Here is a 21,463-nt window from a genome sequence, read left to right as displayed (position 1 = left end):
ATGTAGCAGGAACAAAAGAAAAAAGATGGCTTTTTGGTATCCTCATTGTGTCAAAGAAATACAAAAAAGTCCCTCAGTGTATTGAGTGAAGTTCTTGTGACATAATTATGAAAAATCATGGATGAAAGCATAGGTTGGATAGGAAAGTTTGTATTCCTAAGGAGAAGCAACTTCTATATCAGTGAGATCAAAGATCTATTGGAGTTTTAACATTAAAAACAAAACAATAGCTTTAGCTCTTTTTGTTGTTTTTAGCCTTTCCTCTTCCATTCAGCTCATTCTGACTTAGCACATTTAACCTAATTCTTATTGGTTAGTACTTCACTTTTATGTTTATTCTTTGTTATATGTTATTGCTTCCAAACTCTAGGTTAGGGTTTTATCTTTGCATTTACAGTAATCTTTTTATCAATCTGCCTTTTTGTCTTTATCAAAATTATTTCTCCTTGTATTCACAGTATTATTCTTAAAAAGCTTTCAGTTCTTCCAAGTAGTTTCCTGTAGAATTTTAGTCCATGAGGTGTTTTCATTGAAACCCTTTACAGTTTCTTTTGATCCAGAAATGTGTGTTAGGTATGAACCTGACTTTAACTTTCTTCCATAATAGCTCATAAGATGGAGATGTTTCTTCTTTCATTGGTTCCCATTATTGCCATCCCAGCAGCCATTTAGTTCCACTTTGTGGTGAAATTCAGATCTGGAATATTTTAAGTCCACCAGAAGAATCTCCCACTACACTCTTTAAACCCTCTATGGTAAATATTTTTCTCCCTAACAAGTCACATAATTCTTATTTTGATATGTCCACGGAACAGCGATGCAGAAATGTCTAGGCAGTTGAAAATGTGAGTCTGAAATTCATTGGAGAAATCTAGTGATTGAGTTTGCAGAGAGGTGATAATTTAAAATGAAGAAGTTAGTAGGGAGAAGAGGACAGAGCACAGAATTCTGAGACCTTTCTATATTAAGGAGACCCTGAAGTAGATAGAGCAGATCCAGGAGGTAAAAGGAAAACCAATTGTGTACTAAAGCCAAGGAAATAAGTTTCAAGGAAAAGTTAGCCAAATAATTCCCTCTTCACTAATCCAATTCCAATTGATCAATGATGGACAGAATTACCTACATCCAGAAAAGGAACACTGGGAAATGAGTGTATACTGTGAGCATTTTTGTTTGTTTTTGTTTTTCTTCCCAGATTATTTTTACCTTCCGAATCCAATTCTTCCTTTGCAACAACAACAACAAAATTCGGTTCTGCACATATATATTGTACCTAGGATATACTATAAGATATTTAATATGTATGGGAATGCCTGCCATCTAGGAGGGAGTGGAGAGAAGGAGGGGAAAATCTCGGAACAGAAGGGAGTACAAGGGATAATGTTGTTTAAAAAAAAAATACCTATGCATATGTACTGTCAAAGAAAATGTTATAATTATAAAAATTTTTAAAAAAATTCCCTCTTCTTTTCCTCAACTCCCCCAAAAGGGAAAGAATAAAGAATTAATCAAATACATTGGATTTGGTAGTTAGGATGTCATTTGTGACCTTTATGCAAATAATTTAGGATTCAGTGGGGCAGAATTCTGTAATTCATTGAGTAGCAGAAAAGTCAAAAACTAGTAGAGGTGAATTAGAAGTTTAGTAGTAAAATGAAGGAAAATTTTAAGTTAAGAATAGAAGATAGTAGAACATATTTCTTGGCAGGGGGAAAAGAGAATGGTGAGAAATATCGTAATATGCACATTAATAGTGTACGTTTAAACTTTATTACAAAAAAGAAAAATTTAACATCTTTTTTTAAAAAAAGTTAAATCTTATAGTTTATACACAGGATTTAAAAAAAAAAAAAACTTTTAAAGATTTTTCCTTCCTGCAAAACTAGTTTGTATGTGAATTAATCTTTGGATTTACTATTTTTAAGATTAATTAAAACTGTCTTGATAAAACCCTTCCATAATTAGGGGAAAGCAAAGGTAGTCACAGCTGTGTTAGAAACAGTTGTCAGGCATGTATCTCTGCCATGAGACTAGGAACTGTTTTCAAACACAGTTGTTACTACCACAGATTTTTTTTGTCTGACCGATGTGGCAGGTTGGTAAGTGGCATGAGATGTTTATACTTTGTATAGAAAAATTATCTAACACGTGCATACTCATTAATAGAATGAGTATTGTTGTTTTTGTTTTAGGAAAGTTTTAAAATATCCTAAATTGTATTACAAATTAAGAGAATATGGTAACTATATGGTTTTTATCTATGGTGCTTTTTAATCCCATACAGGATGTCCATAATCCTTTCCTTGGTGTCATGATATAGTTCAGTTTTCAACTGATAAATTAAATGTGAAAAGTTGAAAACATGTGCATAATGTTTTCTCTAAAGATATTTAAAAATAAAATGAAAATATCTATGCTTTCAGAGTACTGAAGAAAACTTTAATGGAAATATCTACAACTAGAAGTCCAGTATGGGTTTTAGTTCTTTCTGACAAATAGTGATCATTTTTTTGTGAGTAGGCAGGTACTGGTTTTATTCTGCTGTGATTCTCCCTGCAAGTCTTTTAGATTATGTTATGACAGGTATTGGTCTCCTAAAATCAGATTTGAAAATGAAAAACTATAAATATGAAAAACTTCTTTAAATAACTCAGATTATTTTGTTGGAGTTTACTTTTAGACTTTTTATTGGAAGCTAAATCCTTTGTGGAATCCAAGTTCTTAGGAAAATGCTGGTTTTGAACTGCTATTTATTACTATCTACCTTTAGTTATTAGTGGATACCTGTTAGTATATGGGGAGACTTTCTTAAAGTGAGTAATAAATACCAATGAGATTAATTTGTATAGTGTTTTGGATATACCAGATGCCTCCTTTGCTTACCATTTTCTTTATTCTCTCCTTAAGCTCCTGAAACATTCATCCACTTGTTAACTCTCAAAATTGCTCTCTGTATTTCTACCTTTCATCTATTTGAATCTGTTGAGATAGAATTTCCAAATACTCTAGGACACTCTAATATGAACTGCAAATGTTTTTGTTTTTGTTTTAGTTTTAGTGGTAGGGTTAGGCACAAAGGAAAAGATTTGAGGACTTGACTGTGAAAGTAGGTGTTTATGGAAAATGAATGGATGTCCATCAATTGGAGAATGGTTGGGTAAATTATGGTATATGAATGTTATGGAATATTATTGTTCTGTAAGAAATGACCAGCAGGAGAAATACAGAGAGGCTTGGAGAGACTTACATCAACTGATGGTAAGTGAAACGAGCAGAACCAGGAGATCATTATACACTTCAACAATGATACTGTATGAGGATGTATTCTGATGTTAGTGGATATCTTCAACATAGAGAAGATCTAACCCAATTCCAATTGATCAATGATGGACAGAATCAGCTACACTCAGACAAGGAACACTGGGAAATGAGTGAATACTGTGAGCATTTTTTTTGTTTTTGTTTTTCTTCCCAGATTATTTTTACCTTCCAAATCCAATTCTTCCTTTGCAACAACAACAACAACAAAATTTGGTTCTGCACATATATATTGTACCTAGGATATACTATAAGATATTTAATATGTATGGGAATGGGCTGGAGGGAAGGAGGGGAAAAATTCGGAACAGAAGGGAGTACAAGGGATAATGTTGTAAAAACAAAATTACCTATGCATATGTACTGTCAAAAAAATGTTCTAATTATAAAATTAATTTAAAAAAAAGAAAGAAAGAAAGAAAGAAAGTATGTGTTTATAGGGTAAAAGAATTGATGACTTTTCCTCTGGTTCTTACTCCTGTAAGAAAAGCATTTCCAAAAAGTTGTTACATTACATGGATAATATCTTGAGGTGTGCACATGAGGAGTAAATGTTAGAGCCATGTCTACAAAAGAAACACTAAGGAACTACAAATTGCATATAACTCCAGAAAGAATTCAAAGGCATTTTTATGGAATGTAACATTTAAATAGGAGCAAATACTCCTTAAAACTATTTTAGAAAGATGCAAATTATAACTACCTATACATTTAAGTTGAGCACTGTCACATTTAAAAAGTCTTCAATGTCTAGTCTATTTTTCACATTTGCCATTCTTTTCCTTTACAATCAAAAATATTTATTGAATACTTACTAACAGATGATCTAGCTATGTGCAAGATAATCTTCCTGCCCTTAAGCAGTTCATAGTAAAAGATAACAAAATTCTGAAACCTTTATTCCCCTCAACACATTCCACATGCAGGGAATAGATAGGTATATTTAAAACTAGCTATTCTCTCATTTGCTATTTCAAAGCTTCTCCCTCTCCTCTTCCGCTTGCATTTTATAATTTGTTAGAAAAGCCTAGGATTATGAATATTGATTTAGAGATAAAAGTAACTTTCTGAGGCCATCAAATTCAGTCCCCTTATTTTAAGGAAGAAACTGAGGCAAAGGGAAAGTTAAGCAACTTGTAATACTACCTGGATAAAATCATTTGCTCATTATATATAGGGCTAGTAAGAATAAGAGCAGAGAATTCTTAACTCCTGTTGTAACATTCATTTCTTGTACATTTACTACTATGTGTAGTTTAATATACCATCTTTGTATCCCAAAGTAAGACCCACTCTTTTCTTTTTTTTTTAATTAATTTTATAATTATAACTTTTTTTTGACAGTACATATGCATAGGTAATTTTTTTTTACAACATTATCCCTTGTACTCCCTTCTGTTCTGAATTTTTCTCCTCCTTCCCTCCACCCCCTCCCCTAGATGGCAGGCATTCCCATACATATTAAATATCTTATAGTATACCCTAGGTACAATATATATATATATATATATATATATATATATGCAGAACCGAATTTTGTTGTTGTTGTTGCAAAGGAAGAATTGGATTCGGAAGGTAAAAATAATCTGGGAAGAAAAACAAACAAACAAAAAAATGCTCACAGTTTACACTCATTTCCCAGTGTTCCTTTTCTGGGTGTAGCTGATTCTGTCCATCATTGATCAATTGGAATTGGATTAGCTCTTCTCTATGTTGAAGATATCCACTTCCATCAGACTACATCCTCATACAGTATCATTGTTGAAGTGTATAATGATCCCCTAGTTCTGCTCATTTCACTCAGCATCAGTTGATGTAAGTCTCTCCAAGCCTCTCTGTATTCCTCCTGCTAGTCATTTCTTACAGAGCAATAATATTCTATAACCTTCATATACCATAATTTATCCAACCATTGTCCAATTGATGGACATCCATTCATTTTCCAGTTTCTAGCCACTACAAAAAGAGCTGCCACAAACATTTTGGCACATACAGGTCCCTTTCCCTTCTTTAGTATTTCTTTGGGATATAAACCCAGTAGTAGCACTGCTGGATCAAAGGGTATGCACATTTTGATAACTTTTTGGGCATAATTCCAGATTGCTCTCCAGAATGGTTGGATTCTTTCACAGCTCCACCAACAATGCATCAGTGTCCCAGTTTTCCCACATTCCCTCCAACATTCATCATTATTTGTTCCTGTCATCTTAGCTAATCTGACAGGTGTGTAGTGCTATCTCAGAGTTGTCTTAATTTGCATTTCTCTGATCAATAGTGATTTGGAACACTTTCTTATGAGTGGAAATAGTTTTAATTTCCTCATCTGAAAATTGTCTGTTCATATTCCTTGACCATTTATCAATTGGAGAATGGCTTGATTTCTTATTAATTAAAGTCAAATTTCTATATATTTTGGAGATGAGGCCTTTATCAAAACCTTTAACTGTAAAAAATGTTTTCCCAATTTGTTACTTCCCTTCTAATCTTGTTTGCATTAGCATTGTGCAGAAACTTTTTAATTTGGTGTAATCAAAATTTTCTATTTTGTGATCAATAATGGTCTCTAGTTCTCCTTTGGACATAAATTCCTTCCTCCTCCACAAGCCTGAGAGGTAAACTATCCTATGTTCCTCTAATTTATTTATGAGTTTGTTCCTTATGCCTAAATCTTAGACCCATTTTGATCTTATCTTAGTATGTGATGTTAAATGAGACCCACTCTTTTCTAATCTTTTAAAATAATATTGAATTTTTTTTATCTTTTTAGTGCAACTAATAATCTATCATGTTAAAGAAATACTGAACTGGTAAATCTTTCAGATGTATATTTGATAGTTTGCTGCTGCTTTCCCATTCTCACTTGCCTGTACATTTTGGACAATGACCAGATTTTTCTGTGCAAAAAAGCAACACTGTTCATAACCACTCACTTTCACACTACTACCCACCAGGGGGATGAAAAGGGTATGACAACTTGAAGTTCAATTTTTTTTTCCCCTTAATACACTTCTAATTTGTGTTCATTTTATTGGGAAAACCACTTTCAAATCAACAAATAATTTAATTATTGTTGATATGTCAGTATTAGGTATTATAGCTTTTTTAAAAAGGGCCTAAGAATTGAAGTGAAACTCAGTATAATAAAGAAGCTGCCATAAATAATCAAAATGCCTAGCAATCTCCTTAATTTGAATCAACAATATTTCTTTTTTCATTTCAGATATGGAATATTTGGATTAAGTAGTTTATTAAACTAATCAAGGAACCTAACTACTACTTGTAATAATGTTTCAATGGAGAAGAAAAGACCACAATATATTATAACTTCTAAATGGTCATTTCTAATGAACAACTGTGTAATGCACAAGTGGTCATTTATATATGATCATAGATTTTGAGTTTAAAGGGCTTTAAAGGTTATTTAATCCAACCAGGCATTTTACAATTAAGGAAATGGAGGCTCTTAAAAGTAGTGATTCTCCCAAAATCACATAGATTAGTCAATAAACACTTATTTAGTGCCTATTACCTGACCTGCTAGATACCTAGATACTATATGGTAAATTCTGGGAATAAAAAAAAAAGCAAAGAACAATCCCTGCTCTCAGGGAGCTCACAAACCTAAGGAGGGAAAACAACCTACAGTTGTCTATCTACAACTGTACTATATATAAACTATGTACTATGTACAAACAAGGTACAGATAGATAAATTAGAGTTGATATCAGAAGGAAAATAACTGTGATGACTGAGAAAGGCAGATAATTTCTTTGAGCCATAAGGTAGAAATCAGAAGGGGGATCAAATTCTAGGGATGGGGAAATAATTATAGAGAATTTAAAAATGCCCAAAGTTTGAAGATGGAGTATCCTATGTAATAAACAACAAAAAGGCCAGTATCACTATATTGTAGATTACATGGAAAGAATGGGTGAATAAGGTATAAAAACATTGGAAAGTAGAAATGATCCAGATTATGAAGAGCTTTAAAATCTAAACACAGAATTTTATATTTGATCTTAGAGATGATGAGAACCCATTAGAGTCGAATAGAGGAAGTTGACATTGTCAGACCCACACTTAAGAACAATGGAATAGAGAGGGGTGAGATTAGAGTCAGAGAAACTAACAAGAAGGCTGTTAGTACAAGCTTGAGGATAGGAAGGTCTACATCAGTTTGGTGGCAATATCTGAGGAGAGAAGGGGATATATATGAGCGACACTAAGAAGATAGTGAGATTGAAATTGATTAGGGAAGTATAGAAGGATTATCTTGCAATAAAGAGTGTTTGGTTGAGATTATGCAACATAAATTTAATAGTAGACTCAGCAGTTTTGTGATTTTTCTCCTATCAGCAGCATGGGAATAAGATGTAAGACAATAATTCAGGACTGGGATTTAGCAGGATATTTTACACAGATTATAAGTGGTAGAGCCTGGACTCAAAACCCAAGTAGTCTCATAATCCAAAATCATTTATACTGTAATTAACCAGGTATCTATAATGGAAAGACTGCTTTGTATATTGGGAGGTTTTCAAATCAAAATTAAAGTTCAAGTGGATCTCTCTCTCTTAGATGTTTGCAAATCACTGCTCATGACCTCCTATCTGGATTCCCAAATTCCATAGCCACTATCATTCTTCAATTCATAACTGATAGATCTTTCCTCATTTTCCCCTCGTTGAAATGGTAAGCTATTTGATATCAAATATATGTGTTCAATCATGCAAAACATATTACCATATTAGTTGTGTTACGAAAGAAGATAAAAATCCAAAAGGAGAGTAAACACACAAAAACACACACACAGTAGGAAAAAGTGTGCTTCAATCTGCATTCAGACTATCAGTTCTTTCTCTAGAAGTGAATAGTATTTTTCATCTTGAGTCTTTTGGAATTATGTATGAACTATTCTTTAAGCACAATTGTGATTATATCATTTCAGATTATAGAAGATTATGATAAAGAGTCGAATTGACAATAAGAAATATTGAGTTCAAATTCTGCCCCTCACAGATGCTAACTTTAACCTCTCAATGCACCAAGCACTCTCTAAAACTATAAATTGCAGAGAAAGTGCCAGACTGCCCTTGGTAGTGGGAAGAGTTCAATCATGAGCGATCTCTCTATTAATGAAATCACAGACTTTTAGTTGCCCTGTTTTCTTATGTATCTAATGAAGTATACAGTAGCATTTTTACATACATGGGTTTTTGAAATAACTGATTCTCAACTACAGGTTTAAAAAAACAAAAGAAAATATTAAATACTCCTACGATGAGCAAAATGTTTTTTTTTTTTTTTTAAGTGCTCTTGGATAGGTCGAGCAAATAATAAAGATGACAATACTCCCTAAACTAATCTATTTATTTAGTGCTATACCAATCAGATTCCCAAGAAACTATTTTAATGACCTAGAAAAAATAACAAAATTCATATGGAAGAACAAAAGGTCGAAAATTTCAAGGGAATTAATGAAAAAAAAAAAATCAAATGAAGGTGGCCTAGCTGTACCTGATCTAAAATTATATTATGAAGCAGCAGTCACCAAAACCATTTGGTATTGGCTAAGAAATAAGATTAGTTGATCAGGGGAATAGGTTAGGTTCACAAGACAAAATAGTGAATAACTATAGCAATCTAGTGTTTGACAAACCTAAAGATCCCAACTTTTGGGATAAGAATTCATTATTTGACAAAACTTCATCCTCTTAGTTGAAAAAAGCCCTATAATAAATGCCTCTACTTTTCTTTCCTCTCACCTTCTTCTTAACCTCTAACAATCTGGCTAACAAATTTAACCATTTCATTGGAACCGGCTTTCTCCAATATTATCAATGTAAATTTAATAGTCGTTTCTCAATCCTAATTATTCTTGACTTTTCCGCAGCTTTTGACACTGTTGATCACTCTTTCTCACCTCTAGGTTTTCAAGATACTTTTATCTCCTAGTCTTTCCTTCAACTGATCTGACCCCTCCTTTTCTATCTCCTTTGCTGGATCCTCATCCAGATTATGCGCTCAAATTGTAGGAGTCATTCAGGAGGTGTCTGTCCAGGGTCCTCTTCTTTTTTCTCTCTCTCTCTTTTTTTTCCCCCCCTGAAGCTGGGGTTAAGTGACTTGCCCAGGGTCACACAGCTAGGAAGTGTTAAGTGTCTGAGATCAGATGTGAACTTGGGTCCTCCTGAATTCAGGGCTGGTGCTCTATCCACTGCACCACCTACCTGCCCCCTCTTTTCTCTTGATAGCACTTCATTTGATAATCTCATTAGCTCCCATTGGTCCAGCTTCTCTGCTGAGCTCATCTTGCATGTCCAACTGTCTTTCAGACATCTCATATTGGATATCCCTTTAGTAAACCCACTAAACTAAATATGTCCAACACAGAACTCCTCTCTTACCTTCCTCATTTCTGAAGAGAGCAGTACCATTCTCCCATGCTCACAACCTAGAAGTTATCCTGGATTCTCTCACCACACATGCCATGTCTAATCTGTGACCAAGGTCTGTCATTTCATCTTTATAGTAACCTCTGTCAAATATGCCCTCCTTTTTCCTCTGATGTCGCCACTATTCCAGTGCAGGCCCTTTATTTCACAACTAGATTATTGCAGTAGCCTGCTGATGGGTCTGCCTGCGTCAGGGATTTCCCCATGCAAGTTTATCTTTCCATTCACCTACTAAAGTGATTTTCCTAAAGTGAAGATATAACATGTCACTCTCCTATGCAGTAAATTCTGGTGGTTCCCTATTGCCTTCAGCATCAAATAAATAATCTTCTGGCATTCAAAGCACTTCATAATCTAGCCTCCTCCTTCCTTTCTGGTTTTCATATGCCTGACTCCTTGCCACATACTCCTTGATTTAGTAACGACTGGTCTTCTGGCTGTTCAGGAAAAAGACAATCCATCTCTCATCTCTAAGTAAAAGGGATTTAACCTCCAGTCATCCTTCTTTTAATCTTTTCTAGTAGAAAATTTTTGTTAGAGAAAACAGAAGCAAAATAAGAACAGTCTTGTCTTCTCTCTTTTATTCTTATCTCTGATAAGAGTTAGCAGTACTATCTCATCTTTGATTATTTTCCCCTGAATAGTCAACTACCCCTTTTTTGTTGTTGTTAGCATTACTTGACAACTTGACATTCTTTTTTTTTTTTTTTTGATGTTTGTAAAGTATTTTATTTTATTTTATTTTATTTTATTTTTTATTCATTTTTCTAAATTATCCTCTCCCTCCCTCCACTCCCTCCCCCCGATGGCAGGTAATCCCATACATTTTACATGTGTTACAATATAACCTAGATATAATATATGTGTGTAAATACCATTTTCTTGTTGCACATTAATTATTAGCTTCCGAAGGTATAAGTAACCTGGGTAGATAGACAGTAGTGCTAACAATTTACATTCGCTTCCCAGTGTTCCTTCTCTGGGTATAGTTATTTCTGTCCATCATTGATCAACTGGAAGTGAGTTGGATCTTCTTTATACAACTTGACATTCTTGACCCTATTCTATATTATCCTTTTTAGTAATAAAAACTCTGTAGATAACTTACCCTTCTTCTCAGTGGGAAGTATTTTTCTTTGTTTATTTAGAATATCATTTTTTAAAAGGTTACCCATTACCTCTGGCCTGATTTCACTTGTAGAATTTTACTTGTTGCTCAAGAAATTCTAGTAGTAATTCCAAATTGCCACTGGATACCATAATAGATATTCTTAAAGGCATTAAGAAAATGAACTCTCTTCCCTTCTTTGCAGAAGTGGAAAGTATGTATTTGGGAAATACTAAATATATTATCAAATGTGATTTTGCTAAATTGCTTTTCCCCTTTTTAGAAATTCTTTGTTACATGGAGTGATTCACTGAATAAGAAAGAGAAGAGAATTATAGCTAATGATATAAACAAATTATGTTAATACAGCATATTTATAGTAATAGTCTGCCTTGCCCGGTTTACATACAGGCATTACATCTTCTATCTCTGTACTTTTGCACAGCTATCCCCTATATCTAAGAGTTCAGTCCTTTCTTGCTCCCTGGTCCCAAAAAAGTGTCCCTTTCCCCAGTTTTCTTGCATTTGAATATATATTATGTATATGTTTTTATGTATATTGTTTATATTTATTTATGTAAGTCTCCCTCAATTGAATGTGAGTTCCTGAAGGGCATTTTTTTTTGTATCTTCTGTGCCAGTATAGTACCTGGCACATAGAAGTTAGTTAATAAGCACTTATTAACTGATTGCCCCATCCCAAATCTCAGAGATACTTTCCTTCCTTGTGTTATGCTTTCTAGTTCACATTGCATTTTATTTATATTATGATCATTGTGACAAAACATCTGTGGTCATGGGTTTTAAAAGTAAAACTATAGGCAAATAAATTCTTATTAACCCTTGTTATATACATTCTATTCCCCACTGTGACTTTTGTGTTTTAAGCTATAGTCCAGAATCTGGACTATATTCTAATGAAATCTTATTCTAGACATTATCTTTTTAGTAAGATATTTATTTGTGAATTCTCTCTTTACTGAGGCTTTTTACTCTGGTGATGAGCAGTAGTTAAAAAACACTAACTGTACTCCTGAAGTTTTCAGTTTCTTGTCCAAAGCTTTGTCATCTTGAGAATTATTTTTCAAATTCCTTTTGACAGTATGATCTCTGCCTGTATGTATCACTATAAGTAGACAGCTACACACTCCCCCATAAATATGTTTGAAAAGTTTTCTGTCATATTCTGGATACATCTCCCCTCAAGTTAAGGTCAGCAAATAGATATCCATTCACTTAGAATCACAAACTCTGAGTAGTCATTTTGATCTTCCTCTGATCCTTGCTTACATAATGCTAATGGCAGTTGCTTTCTCCTTATAAGATTCAGCTCTATTCTCTTGAGGAAGAGCCTCATATCTATTATTATAGTATTCAAGTATTTATGGTCTTCCCCATAATTAGTGTCTCCTTTATCTACCCTTATGATACAGGGAAGAATTCCACCATTCACCTTTTTGGTTTTCACACTAATCTTTCCTGTTTTGTTTTGCTTTTTTAAAAATACTTCATTCTTTATTCCTAGAGAAATTAGCTGCTTATAGTTTGCAGTTTAAATAAAGACCTCATGTAGGGTCTTGTAACTAAATTCCTCTGCTTCTAAATAATGTGAAATTATATTTTGCCATCAGCGTTTGGTTTGTATAATATTATATATCTATATATCTAGAGACACATAAAATTTTTTTAGACAAAAAGGGGTTACAAGTAGAAAAAGTTTAAGAAGCCTTGTCTGAAAAAATGGAGCGTTCTTTGAATTTCTTTACCCATTCTGTTAGGACTGTTCTTTGTGTCTCTTTACCCATTCTACTAGAAGGAAGATTAATCTGCACTTGGAACATAATAGCAGTAACTTGTTTGTGGCATAAAAATGAACATGTAAAATTCTCACTACTTTTCATATTTTTTGAAGTAATGGTCTTATTTTTTCTTGGTTCTTACTAGAAAATTTGAGTTAAAATTTTGTCTCTGTCACTTCCTATCTGACTTGACCTAGTACATTTATCTTTCTGGATCCTGGTTTCTTCTTCTGTAAGATAATGTTCATTTCTGGCTCTAAATCCCATCCTTCATTTTATGAATGAGGGAACTAAGAGCCAAAAAGTTTTAAATAATTAGTCCAGTCTAAGAAACAAAAATAAACCCCCCAATTTTCTTGCCTCATAATGAGTGTACTTCTTTCTGTTAAATAAAAATTCGATTAAAAAACAATTTGAATCCCTCATTGACTATCCTAATTTACTAAATATATTTACAAAAACACATTGACTCTTTTAACTTACTAAACATATTTACATATATATATGCGTATTAGGAACATCTTAATGTATATATGATCATCATGCAATAAAATGGACATGTACTTGAATGGTTTTTGTATAGGATAAATGTCTACATTAAAATTAAAGGACTTTTTTTTTTTTTTTTTTTTTTTTAATTATAATAGATGATGATGTACCGGCAGATATGGTTGCAGAAGAATCAGGTCCTGGTGCACAAAATAGTCCATACCAACTTCGTAGAAAAACTCTTCTACCTAAAAGAACAGCTTGTCCTACAAAGAGCAATATGGAGGTAAGTTTTCTTTTCTTTCTTTTGTGTGTGTCTGTGTGTGTGTGTCTGTGTGTGCGCGCGCGTGTGTGTGCATGCGTGCATATTAGAAAATATGTAGGAGAGGAGTTTGTCTTAGAAAAAATAATCTTTTCACATTATTTAGAAGCAGAGGAATTTATTTGTTCTTAAAAACTACAATTTTCTAAAGTAGTGTTTTTGTTGTTGAAAGGGTGCTTCTACTTCCACCACCGAAAATTTTGGTCATAGAGCAAAACGTGCAAGAGTCTCTGGAAAATCACAAGACTTATCAGGTATTTTTTATAAGGATTGAAGAATAGAGAAGGGTACGTCAACCAAATTCATTCTCAGTTATTTTATGTCAAAATTAAGAATCCGAAATTAGAGGAAAACACTGTTTGAAGGGATTAGAATTGGGATTTTGCTAAATAATCTGACAGTGTCTGCTGGTTTATGATTTATATTGATAGTGTGCAAACTTATTTTTGTAATGTTTTCCAAGTTAAAGCCATACCTAAAAGAATATATAATCAAGCCATTCTTGTAAAATTCAAGTGAAGAGAGGGTTTTAGAATTTGAAGAAGATTTTATGTATAGATAAAAAATTCTTTTGAATCACTTATTTTCTGGTATTTAAAAAAATCTAATCATTAATGTTGATGATTTACTTAGGATTCAGCTAGGTTATTTAAATATATGTTAATGTTTTAATAGCAGCACCTGCTGAGCAATATCTTCAGGAGAAATTGCCAGATGAAGTAGTTCTAAAGATTTTTTCATACTTATTGGAACAAGATCTCTGTAGAGCAGCTTGTGTATGCAAACGCTTCAGTGAGCTTGCAAATGATCCAATTTTGTGGTGAGTGAAAAGCTATATTCGTTATTATATTGAGAAATATTTGCCTGCATGTAATGCCAAATATGGTAGGAAAGATGAATTGTGAACTTACTGTTATATTTAAATAGCTGAGCTAAACTTGTGTTTTTAAAGTACCTAATTATCTCAAATGTCAATTGTCTGACAAAGCAATGTTTATTAAAAAGTAATTTAAATATTTTCTTTATGATCTACTGACTAATAACTGTCATTCTTTTGGTGATTATGGGAGTTATTTCTCATTGTTTTAGAACAGAAATAAATTAATAGATTTCTCTTTAAGTTGCCATTTGGATTTCTTTACTAGCTTTTAAACTTTACTTAAAAGTATAAATGATTCTATTAATAGCTAGAATAGTTTTGCTATGCTTTACCATTTTCTGTTTATTATTTAAAGAGATTAATTTTGAGGTTTGAATTATGTATGTATGTTTGAAATAATTGTTGTATCTGATTTTTGTTTTCAATACTTTTTTCCTCTTTCAGGAAACGATTGTACATGGAGGTATTTGAATATACACGTCCTATGATGCATCCTGAACCTGGGAAATTTTATCAGATTAATCCAGAAGAATATGAACATCCAAATCCTTGGAAAGAAAGCTTTCAGCAGTTGGTATGTATTCTTATGTAATATAGAAAGTACTTGTCTCATTGCATATTTGTAAATAAAATTTCAGCTAAAAAAAATTTATCATTAACATTAAAAATTATTTAGGAGGTATTTTTTTTGTCATCCAGCAGATATTTTGTCACTTTGATCATCAGGAATCTTAAGAAAACTACAAATGCTATGGCATTTTGAATTTCTTTGAACTTTATTTTCCTTCCCAGGAATTTAATGCTAGCTAGCATAAGGTAGTCTATAGTCCCTTACAATTTTTCATCATTGCTTTCATATTAATGGTATGTCATATGTTACATAATTAACCTCTTTAAAAGATAACAGTTAATGAGTGCAAATGTATATTCAAAAAATGTTTGTTAAGGTTCACTTATACATATATACCACAACTCTAAATTTAAATTTAAAAAATGAAATGTTTGTCTTAATTCTATATGCATTCAAGTACATTAATTTTTTTTTAATCTTGCTTTTCTTTGCATTTAGTATAAAGGAGCACATGTAAAGCCAGGATTTGCTGAACATTTCTACAGTAACCCTGCAAGATATAAAGGGAGAGAAAATATGCTAGTATGTATAATACATATTTTTATATAATTTCTTCCAAAAGTAACCTCAGAGTTTATTACTAATATTTTTATTTCAAATTTCTTTTAGTATTATGACACCATTGAAGATGCATTAGGTGGAGTACAGGAAGCTCATTTTGATGGACTTATCTTTGTTCATTCTGGTATATATACTGATGAATGGATATACATTGAATCTCCAATTACCATGATTGGTGCAGGTATTTTGAAATATATTTTTATCATAATTTTAATTCAAATTAATAAAAATTTCTAAAACAACAATGACACATTATGCCCTTAAAGTAGCAAACAATGTATTGTTGAATAAAAGTATTTTTTTGAGAAGAAAACCCATATTCTACTATATGAGACAAAGGACCTTTCCTACATACTTAGGGAGGATGATTTAGAGAGAAAGTAATACTTTTTGCATTTCCTTTAAAGTGAGGTTATTATACATTGCTTATTGCTTTCATCCCTTCACCTGGAATTACCTACTTTCTGGTAAAACATGAACGTTTGCATATATATTTTCTTTCCTGATGCGTGTATTCAGAAGCATTGATTATTCTTTAATGTATTTTTAATAAATTTGAAATCTAATATATTTTGCCTGGAATGGTTTTGTTTTAATGCTGCAATATTTTTTGTTTCTAAAAAGAGTTATGCACATTAGTATAACAGTCTCTTAAATTTCATTAATATACTCCCTCTGCTGGTTTTTCTGATAGTGCAAAGGAAATTTTTTTCAATTAAATGCAAATATCTTACTGAAGTTCCTCTTCTTTTCTCTGTCCCTTGAAAGTTACATTCACGTTTTTCTGTCTTTATCTCTGTCTCATACTTTTCCCCCTCCCCCAAATTTGATAGTGGTCATTCTCTACCAGTTATTGTTTAATATACTTTATAGAATTCCATTATACTTAATCTGATTATAACACTATAATGCCAAGAACTGTGCCCCTTTAACATTAGATATAATAAGGCCTAATGTAATGTGGTACATGTTATATATAATTTTCAGCACTTATTAATCAAGGGCAGCAGAATTTATTGTAAAGAACTTAGACTCGTGACGTGAATTCAGATTTCAATTTAGCCATACGCTAGATATTTTATGGCCACAAACAAGTCATAAGATAGTTTCAAATAAAATATTTTATAAAAACTTGAAAAGTAGTACTATAAGGATGTGTTATTACTTAGTTTTATAGTATAGGGTCTATCCTTTAGATTTAAACTTTTTTCCTTCACTAGACATTGTTTAATCTGTTCAGTAAAAAGGATGCTGTTCTAAAAACGTGTCTTTTTACAGCACCTGGAAAAGTGGCAGACAAAGTCATAATCGAAAATACTAGAGATTCAACTTTTGTTTTTATGGAAGGTTCTGAAGATGCTTATGTTGGATATATGACCATCAGGGTAAGAGAGCTGAGATTAAAATTAAGCACGTTTGAATTGTTAAGTCAGTGTTTGTTTAATTTGGAAAAAAAATTTATATTTTTCAGTTCAACCCTGATGATAAATCTGCTCAGCACCACAATGCCCACCACTGCTTAGAGATTACAGTGAATTGTAGCCCAATAATAGATCACTGTATTATTCGAAGTACCTGTACAGGTTAGTATTACATATGTTGATGTTACTTGAGTATATATATATATATATATATATATATATATATATATATATATATATATATATATATATAAACACATATATATATAAAACACACATATATATATATATATATATATATATATATATACATATATACACACAAATGTATCTGTGTATGTATGTATGTATTCTTGCCCATATCTGAATAAAGAAACTTGTTTAAATTATATTTTCACAAACTAAAGAAATGCATCATGTATTCAGTGTAGATAAATTTGCCAGCTATATGGATCATAACTCATTGATAAATTAGTAGATGGACTTTGAGAGTAACTGTGACCAAAATATTCATCACACCACAACTAAATTGGCCTTTCAGGATTTATGTAGGTTTTCCTTTAACAATAGGTATGTAGGTCTTTGTCCCACCTTAATTAATGTAGTTTTACTAGATTATCTCTAGGATAAAAAGACAAAATTCACTTCATTTAAAATTCCATGATAATGGCTTCAGTGTTCCTTTTCTCATTTTAACTCACCTTTACATGTTCTTCATTTCAATTAAACTGACCTGGCAGCTATTTTCTGCAAGCGTGTATGTGTACACATTTACATATACACATTTTGATTTTTGTGTATGTAGTCTCTATAAATAGAATCCTATAGCTTTAAAAAAATGTTTGTTAAATTCAAACAAGCCTTCAAACTTGTTAGAGTCAGTTTGAGTTTACATTCTGCTGGTATTCGTTTTTAGAGCCCATAGTTCAGTGTTGAGTCATTGTGGACTTTATGAGGATATGTATTACAAAGAGAGTAAAATTAAATAAGTTCTTGGTGTAATGCTTGTAAAATATGCATAGATTATTTCAGATTTTACTTTCCTTACAGTTGGCTCTGCGGTATGTGTTAGTGGACAGGGAGCGTGTCCCACTATCAAGCACTGCAACATCAGTGATTGTGAGAATGTTGGACTTTATATAACAGATCATGCACAGGTACTTTGTAATTCTAAAATTTTTTCTTTGATGTTTGGAGAAGTTCTACTCTTGCTGACTTCTGATTGTTTGCTATAGGGGATATATGAAGATAATGAGATTTCCAATAATGCTTTAGCTGGGATTTGGGTTAAAAATCATGGAAACCCCATTATTAGACGGAATCACATTCATCATGGACGTGATGTTGGTGTGTTCACGTTTGACCATGGCATGGTAAGAACATTTCCTTCTTGGTAGAAAACATCTGATTCACGTCATCAACTAGATAATTCTTATTTACCAATAAATATTTGGACATACTTAATTTTTTTTTTTTTTTTTTTTTTTTGCTGAGTATATTTCAAACTTTATTAGTCAAAGAACAAGTGGAAAAACAATTACAATATGATTCGTTAATATACACAGCAGTTCACCATTTTCTAAATGAGCAAGTTCACAAGCATTTTTAGGCACTACTGAACTAGGCACTTTGCTAAGTACTGAGGAGGTAATGAAAGGCAAAAATTTCTTTACACTCAAGAAATTCTCAATTTATTGCGGGAGACAATATACAATCAACTATTATACAAACAAGATATATACATACATACAAATATACATATATGTATATGGAGGTGTGTTTATGTGATAAATTGGGGTAGTCAGGAGACACTAAAGTTAAAGAGGAGGATTAGTAAAGATTTTTTGCAGAAGGTAACTTTTTAGCTGATAATTAAAGGAAACTAGGGTTCTAGGAGGCAGAAATGAGGAAAGTCATTATGTTCCAGGCATCAAAGATGTCGAGTAACAATACCTGAAATTGAAGGATGAGGTAAGGAAACTAGTGTTTGTGGTGTAAATAAGAATGGTGAAGAATAAGTAGGGTTTAAGAATATTGGAAAAGTAGAAAACTTCCAGGGAATGACAGACTTTTGAAACCAAATAGGATTTGTATATGTAATCTTGGAAGTAATAGCAATCTATTGGAATATATGAAATGGGGCCTAAGAGTTGGGTTTGGGCCTGTGGTTTGGGAAGATTAATTTGATGGCTCAGTGGAGGATGGATTAGATTGGTGAGGGACTTGAACAGAGAGATGAACCAGCAGGATGTTGCCATTGTCCAGGCATCAGATTATGGGCCTGCATCAGGGTAGTGGCAGTGTCAGAGACCAAAAAAAAAAAAAAAAAATTAAGGGAGATAACGTAAATGTAAAATTGACAGTACCAAATGAGCACAAATGAACAGCTTAATTAACAGAATACTTTGTCAAGATAGGAAAAACTTTCAAAATCAATTCTTAACAGCTTCCACTACTAATTTAATGTTGGCAAGCACTCACAACTAAAGATTCACAACTAAAGTCCTTTCAACCTTTTCCGTGGTGAACTTATTAAAAAGTTAAAAATCAAACTGCCCTTATGTTGCTGCTATTAATTTATTGTCTTAATATTTAGCACTTATTGTGTATTTGTAAGTTTTTAATATTTTAGGTGTTTTGGCATTTGAGGAACATGTCAGTATAGGCTATTGAATACATCTTAACTTTGATCTTTCTCCTTCTATTTTTAAAATAAGTCTTCTAATCAGCATTTAAATGTTCTTAACTTAGGTAACCAAGATAATTTTTTTCAATTATGTTTTATTACAAGGCTTGCAAATTATTATTCACCAAATGTATTTAGCAATTAATGTTTTATAGTTCATTTATTATTTTTGATTCTCACAGTCCAATGGGTAGTAAGTGATATAAGCATTTTGACCATTTTATAGGTGATGAAACAGGGTTTAGAATCAATAACCTAGGCCTTTTGTAGTATTCTTTCTACTGTGCCACTCTACTTACATACAAAGAACTCAATGTAGCTATAGATATTCATCCTCTCAGATAGATTAATAGGATAAAAGATATTTACACAAATCATTATAAGACAAGGCAGCATGATAATCATAGACTTGATCTGTAACAGTACTCTCAAACTTTTAGTCTCAGTACCTCTTTATAGTTAAAAATCGTTGAGGATTCCAAAGAGCTTTTGTTCACATGAGTTTTAACTTTATTTGTAGTATCAGAAATTGACTGATAATATGTGTTTTAAGATAATAAATTCATTACATGCTAATCCAAATATCATTTTTATGAACCTATTTTAAAAATAAATTTAGTGAGAAGAGTGGCTTTGTTTTATATATTTTGAGAAATCCCCACAATATCTGGCTTAAAAGAATACTATATTCTCATCTATTTCTTCATTCAGTCAATAGCAATATGTTCTTTTGGTTGAAGTATAAAAAGAAAATCTGACTTCATGCAGCTGTGTGGTTGGAAAATAGAGAGTATTTTAATAGACAAACAGCTTCTTACTGTTATGAAAATTGTTTTGACTTTTCCAATCCCCTGAAAGGGATCTCTGGACCCTTTGAGAGATCTTTGTGATCCCCAACAAGTGGCCTTGATATGACCTCCAGTGGCCATAATTTCACGACTACTCAAGGTAACCTATTGTGTTTTTAGACAACTTCTGTTACTTGGAAACTTTTCCTAGCCAAGAAGAGTGAATGAATCTAGTCTTTTTTCCTACATAACAATCTTTTTGAATATTTGAAGACTGTTATCAATAACATCTCTGCTTTTCTCACCTCCACACCAAACAAGGTTTGTCTTTGCTATGCTAAACATTCTCACTTAAGCTAATTTTTCCTGTGGCTTGGCTTCTAGTCACTTTCATTTCCCTGAGCACTTTTTTGTATGAGTTGCAATTTAAGAAATGACACTCAGAATTGTTTACTTCATTTCTTTATTAACTTAAACACAGGATTCTTAAATTTCAGCTTATTTACCTGAGCCTACTACATCTTACACAGATTTTTTTTTTTTTTGGGGGGGGGGAAATGGGTTGGAGTGTATTTCCAGGTCTTTTATCTCGAACTCATTCTATTTCTCCCAACCTTGTATCTCCTGACATGCCACCTACATCTAAAGCAGTTGATTTTTTTTTTTTTTTTAACAAAATAAACCATAGAGATTTCTTTCCAATTTGATACTGAATTGTTAGCCAGTAGTCTTTAGGTCTGGTCAGTCAACACCTTCTGAATTTCTCACCTAAGTGTTTGATCATCCAGTCTATATCTTTCATAATATATTTGTAAAAAGCCCATGGAAAGAATACTAGACTAGAATTCATAGGACTTTTGATCCTGAGATTCATCCTGGCTTTGTGACTGTGAATGAATCACTTAACCACTCTTGAATCTCAGTTTCCTAATCTGTAAAATGAGATAATTTACATAAAGTAGATCTTATTGTCAGATGCTAAAATTTATATATGTATCCAGGATCTTC

General features: G+C 32.3%; 1 protein-coding gene across 4 annotated transcripts in view; it reads left to right on the top strand.

The window, feature by feature from the left end:
* FBXO11 (F-box protein 11) overlaps positions 1-21,463 on the top strand; it is a 115,440-nt gene that overhangs the window by 72,244 nt on the left and 21,733 nt on the right. For 2 of the 4 annotated variants that reach the window (XM_074286783.1, XM_074286780.1), the window contains 10 exons: positions 13,325-13,452; positions 13,661-13,742; positions 14,164-14,308; positions 14,813-14,942; positions 15,438-15,521; positions 15,609-15,741; positions 16,839-16,945; positions 17,032-17,143; positions 18,032-18,138; positions 18,217-18,354. In XM_074286783.1, the coding sequence (XP_074142884.1) occupies positions 13,345-13,452; positions 13,661-13,742; positions 14,164-14,308; positions 14,813-14,942; positions 15,438-15,521; positions 15,609-15,741; positions 16,839-16,945; positions 17,032-17,143; positions 18,032-18,138; positions 18,217-18,354 (1,146 nt within the window). In that variant the 5' untranslated portion in view covers positions 13,325-13,344. The remainder of the gene's footprint in view (positions 1-13,324; positions 13,453-13,660; positions 13,743-14,163; positions 14,309-14,812; positions 14,943-15,437; positions 15,522-15,608; positions 15,742-16,838; positions 16,946-17,031; positions 17,144-18,031; positions 18,139-18,216; positions 18,355-21,463) is intronic. The other 2 variants (XM_074286781.1, XM_074286782.1) reach the window with 2 other exon arrangements.

Source organism: Sminthopsis crassicaudata, chromosome 2 (genome assembly GCF_048593235.1).
Source record: "Sminthopsis crassicaudata isolate SCR6 chromosome 2, ASM4859323v1, whole genome shotgun sequence".
Taxonomy (NCBI): Eukaryota; Metazoa; Chordata; class Mammalia; order Dasyuromorphia; family Dasyuridae; genus Sminthopsis; species Sminthopsis crassicaudata.
This window is presented reverse-complemented; position numbering and strand designations above follow the sequence as displayed.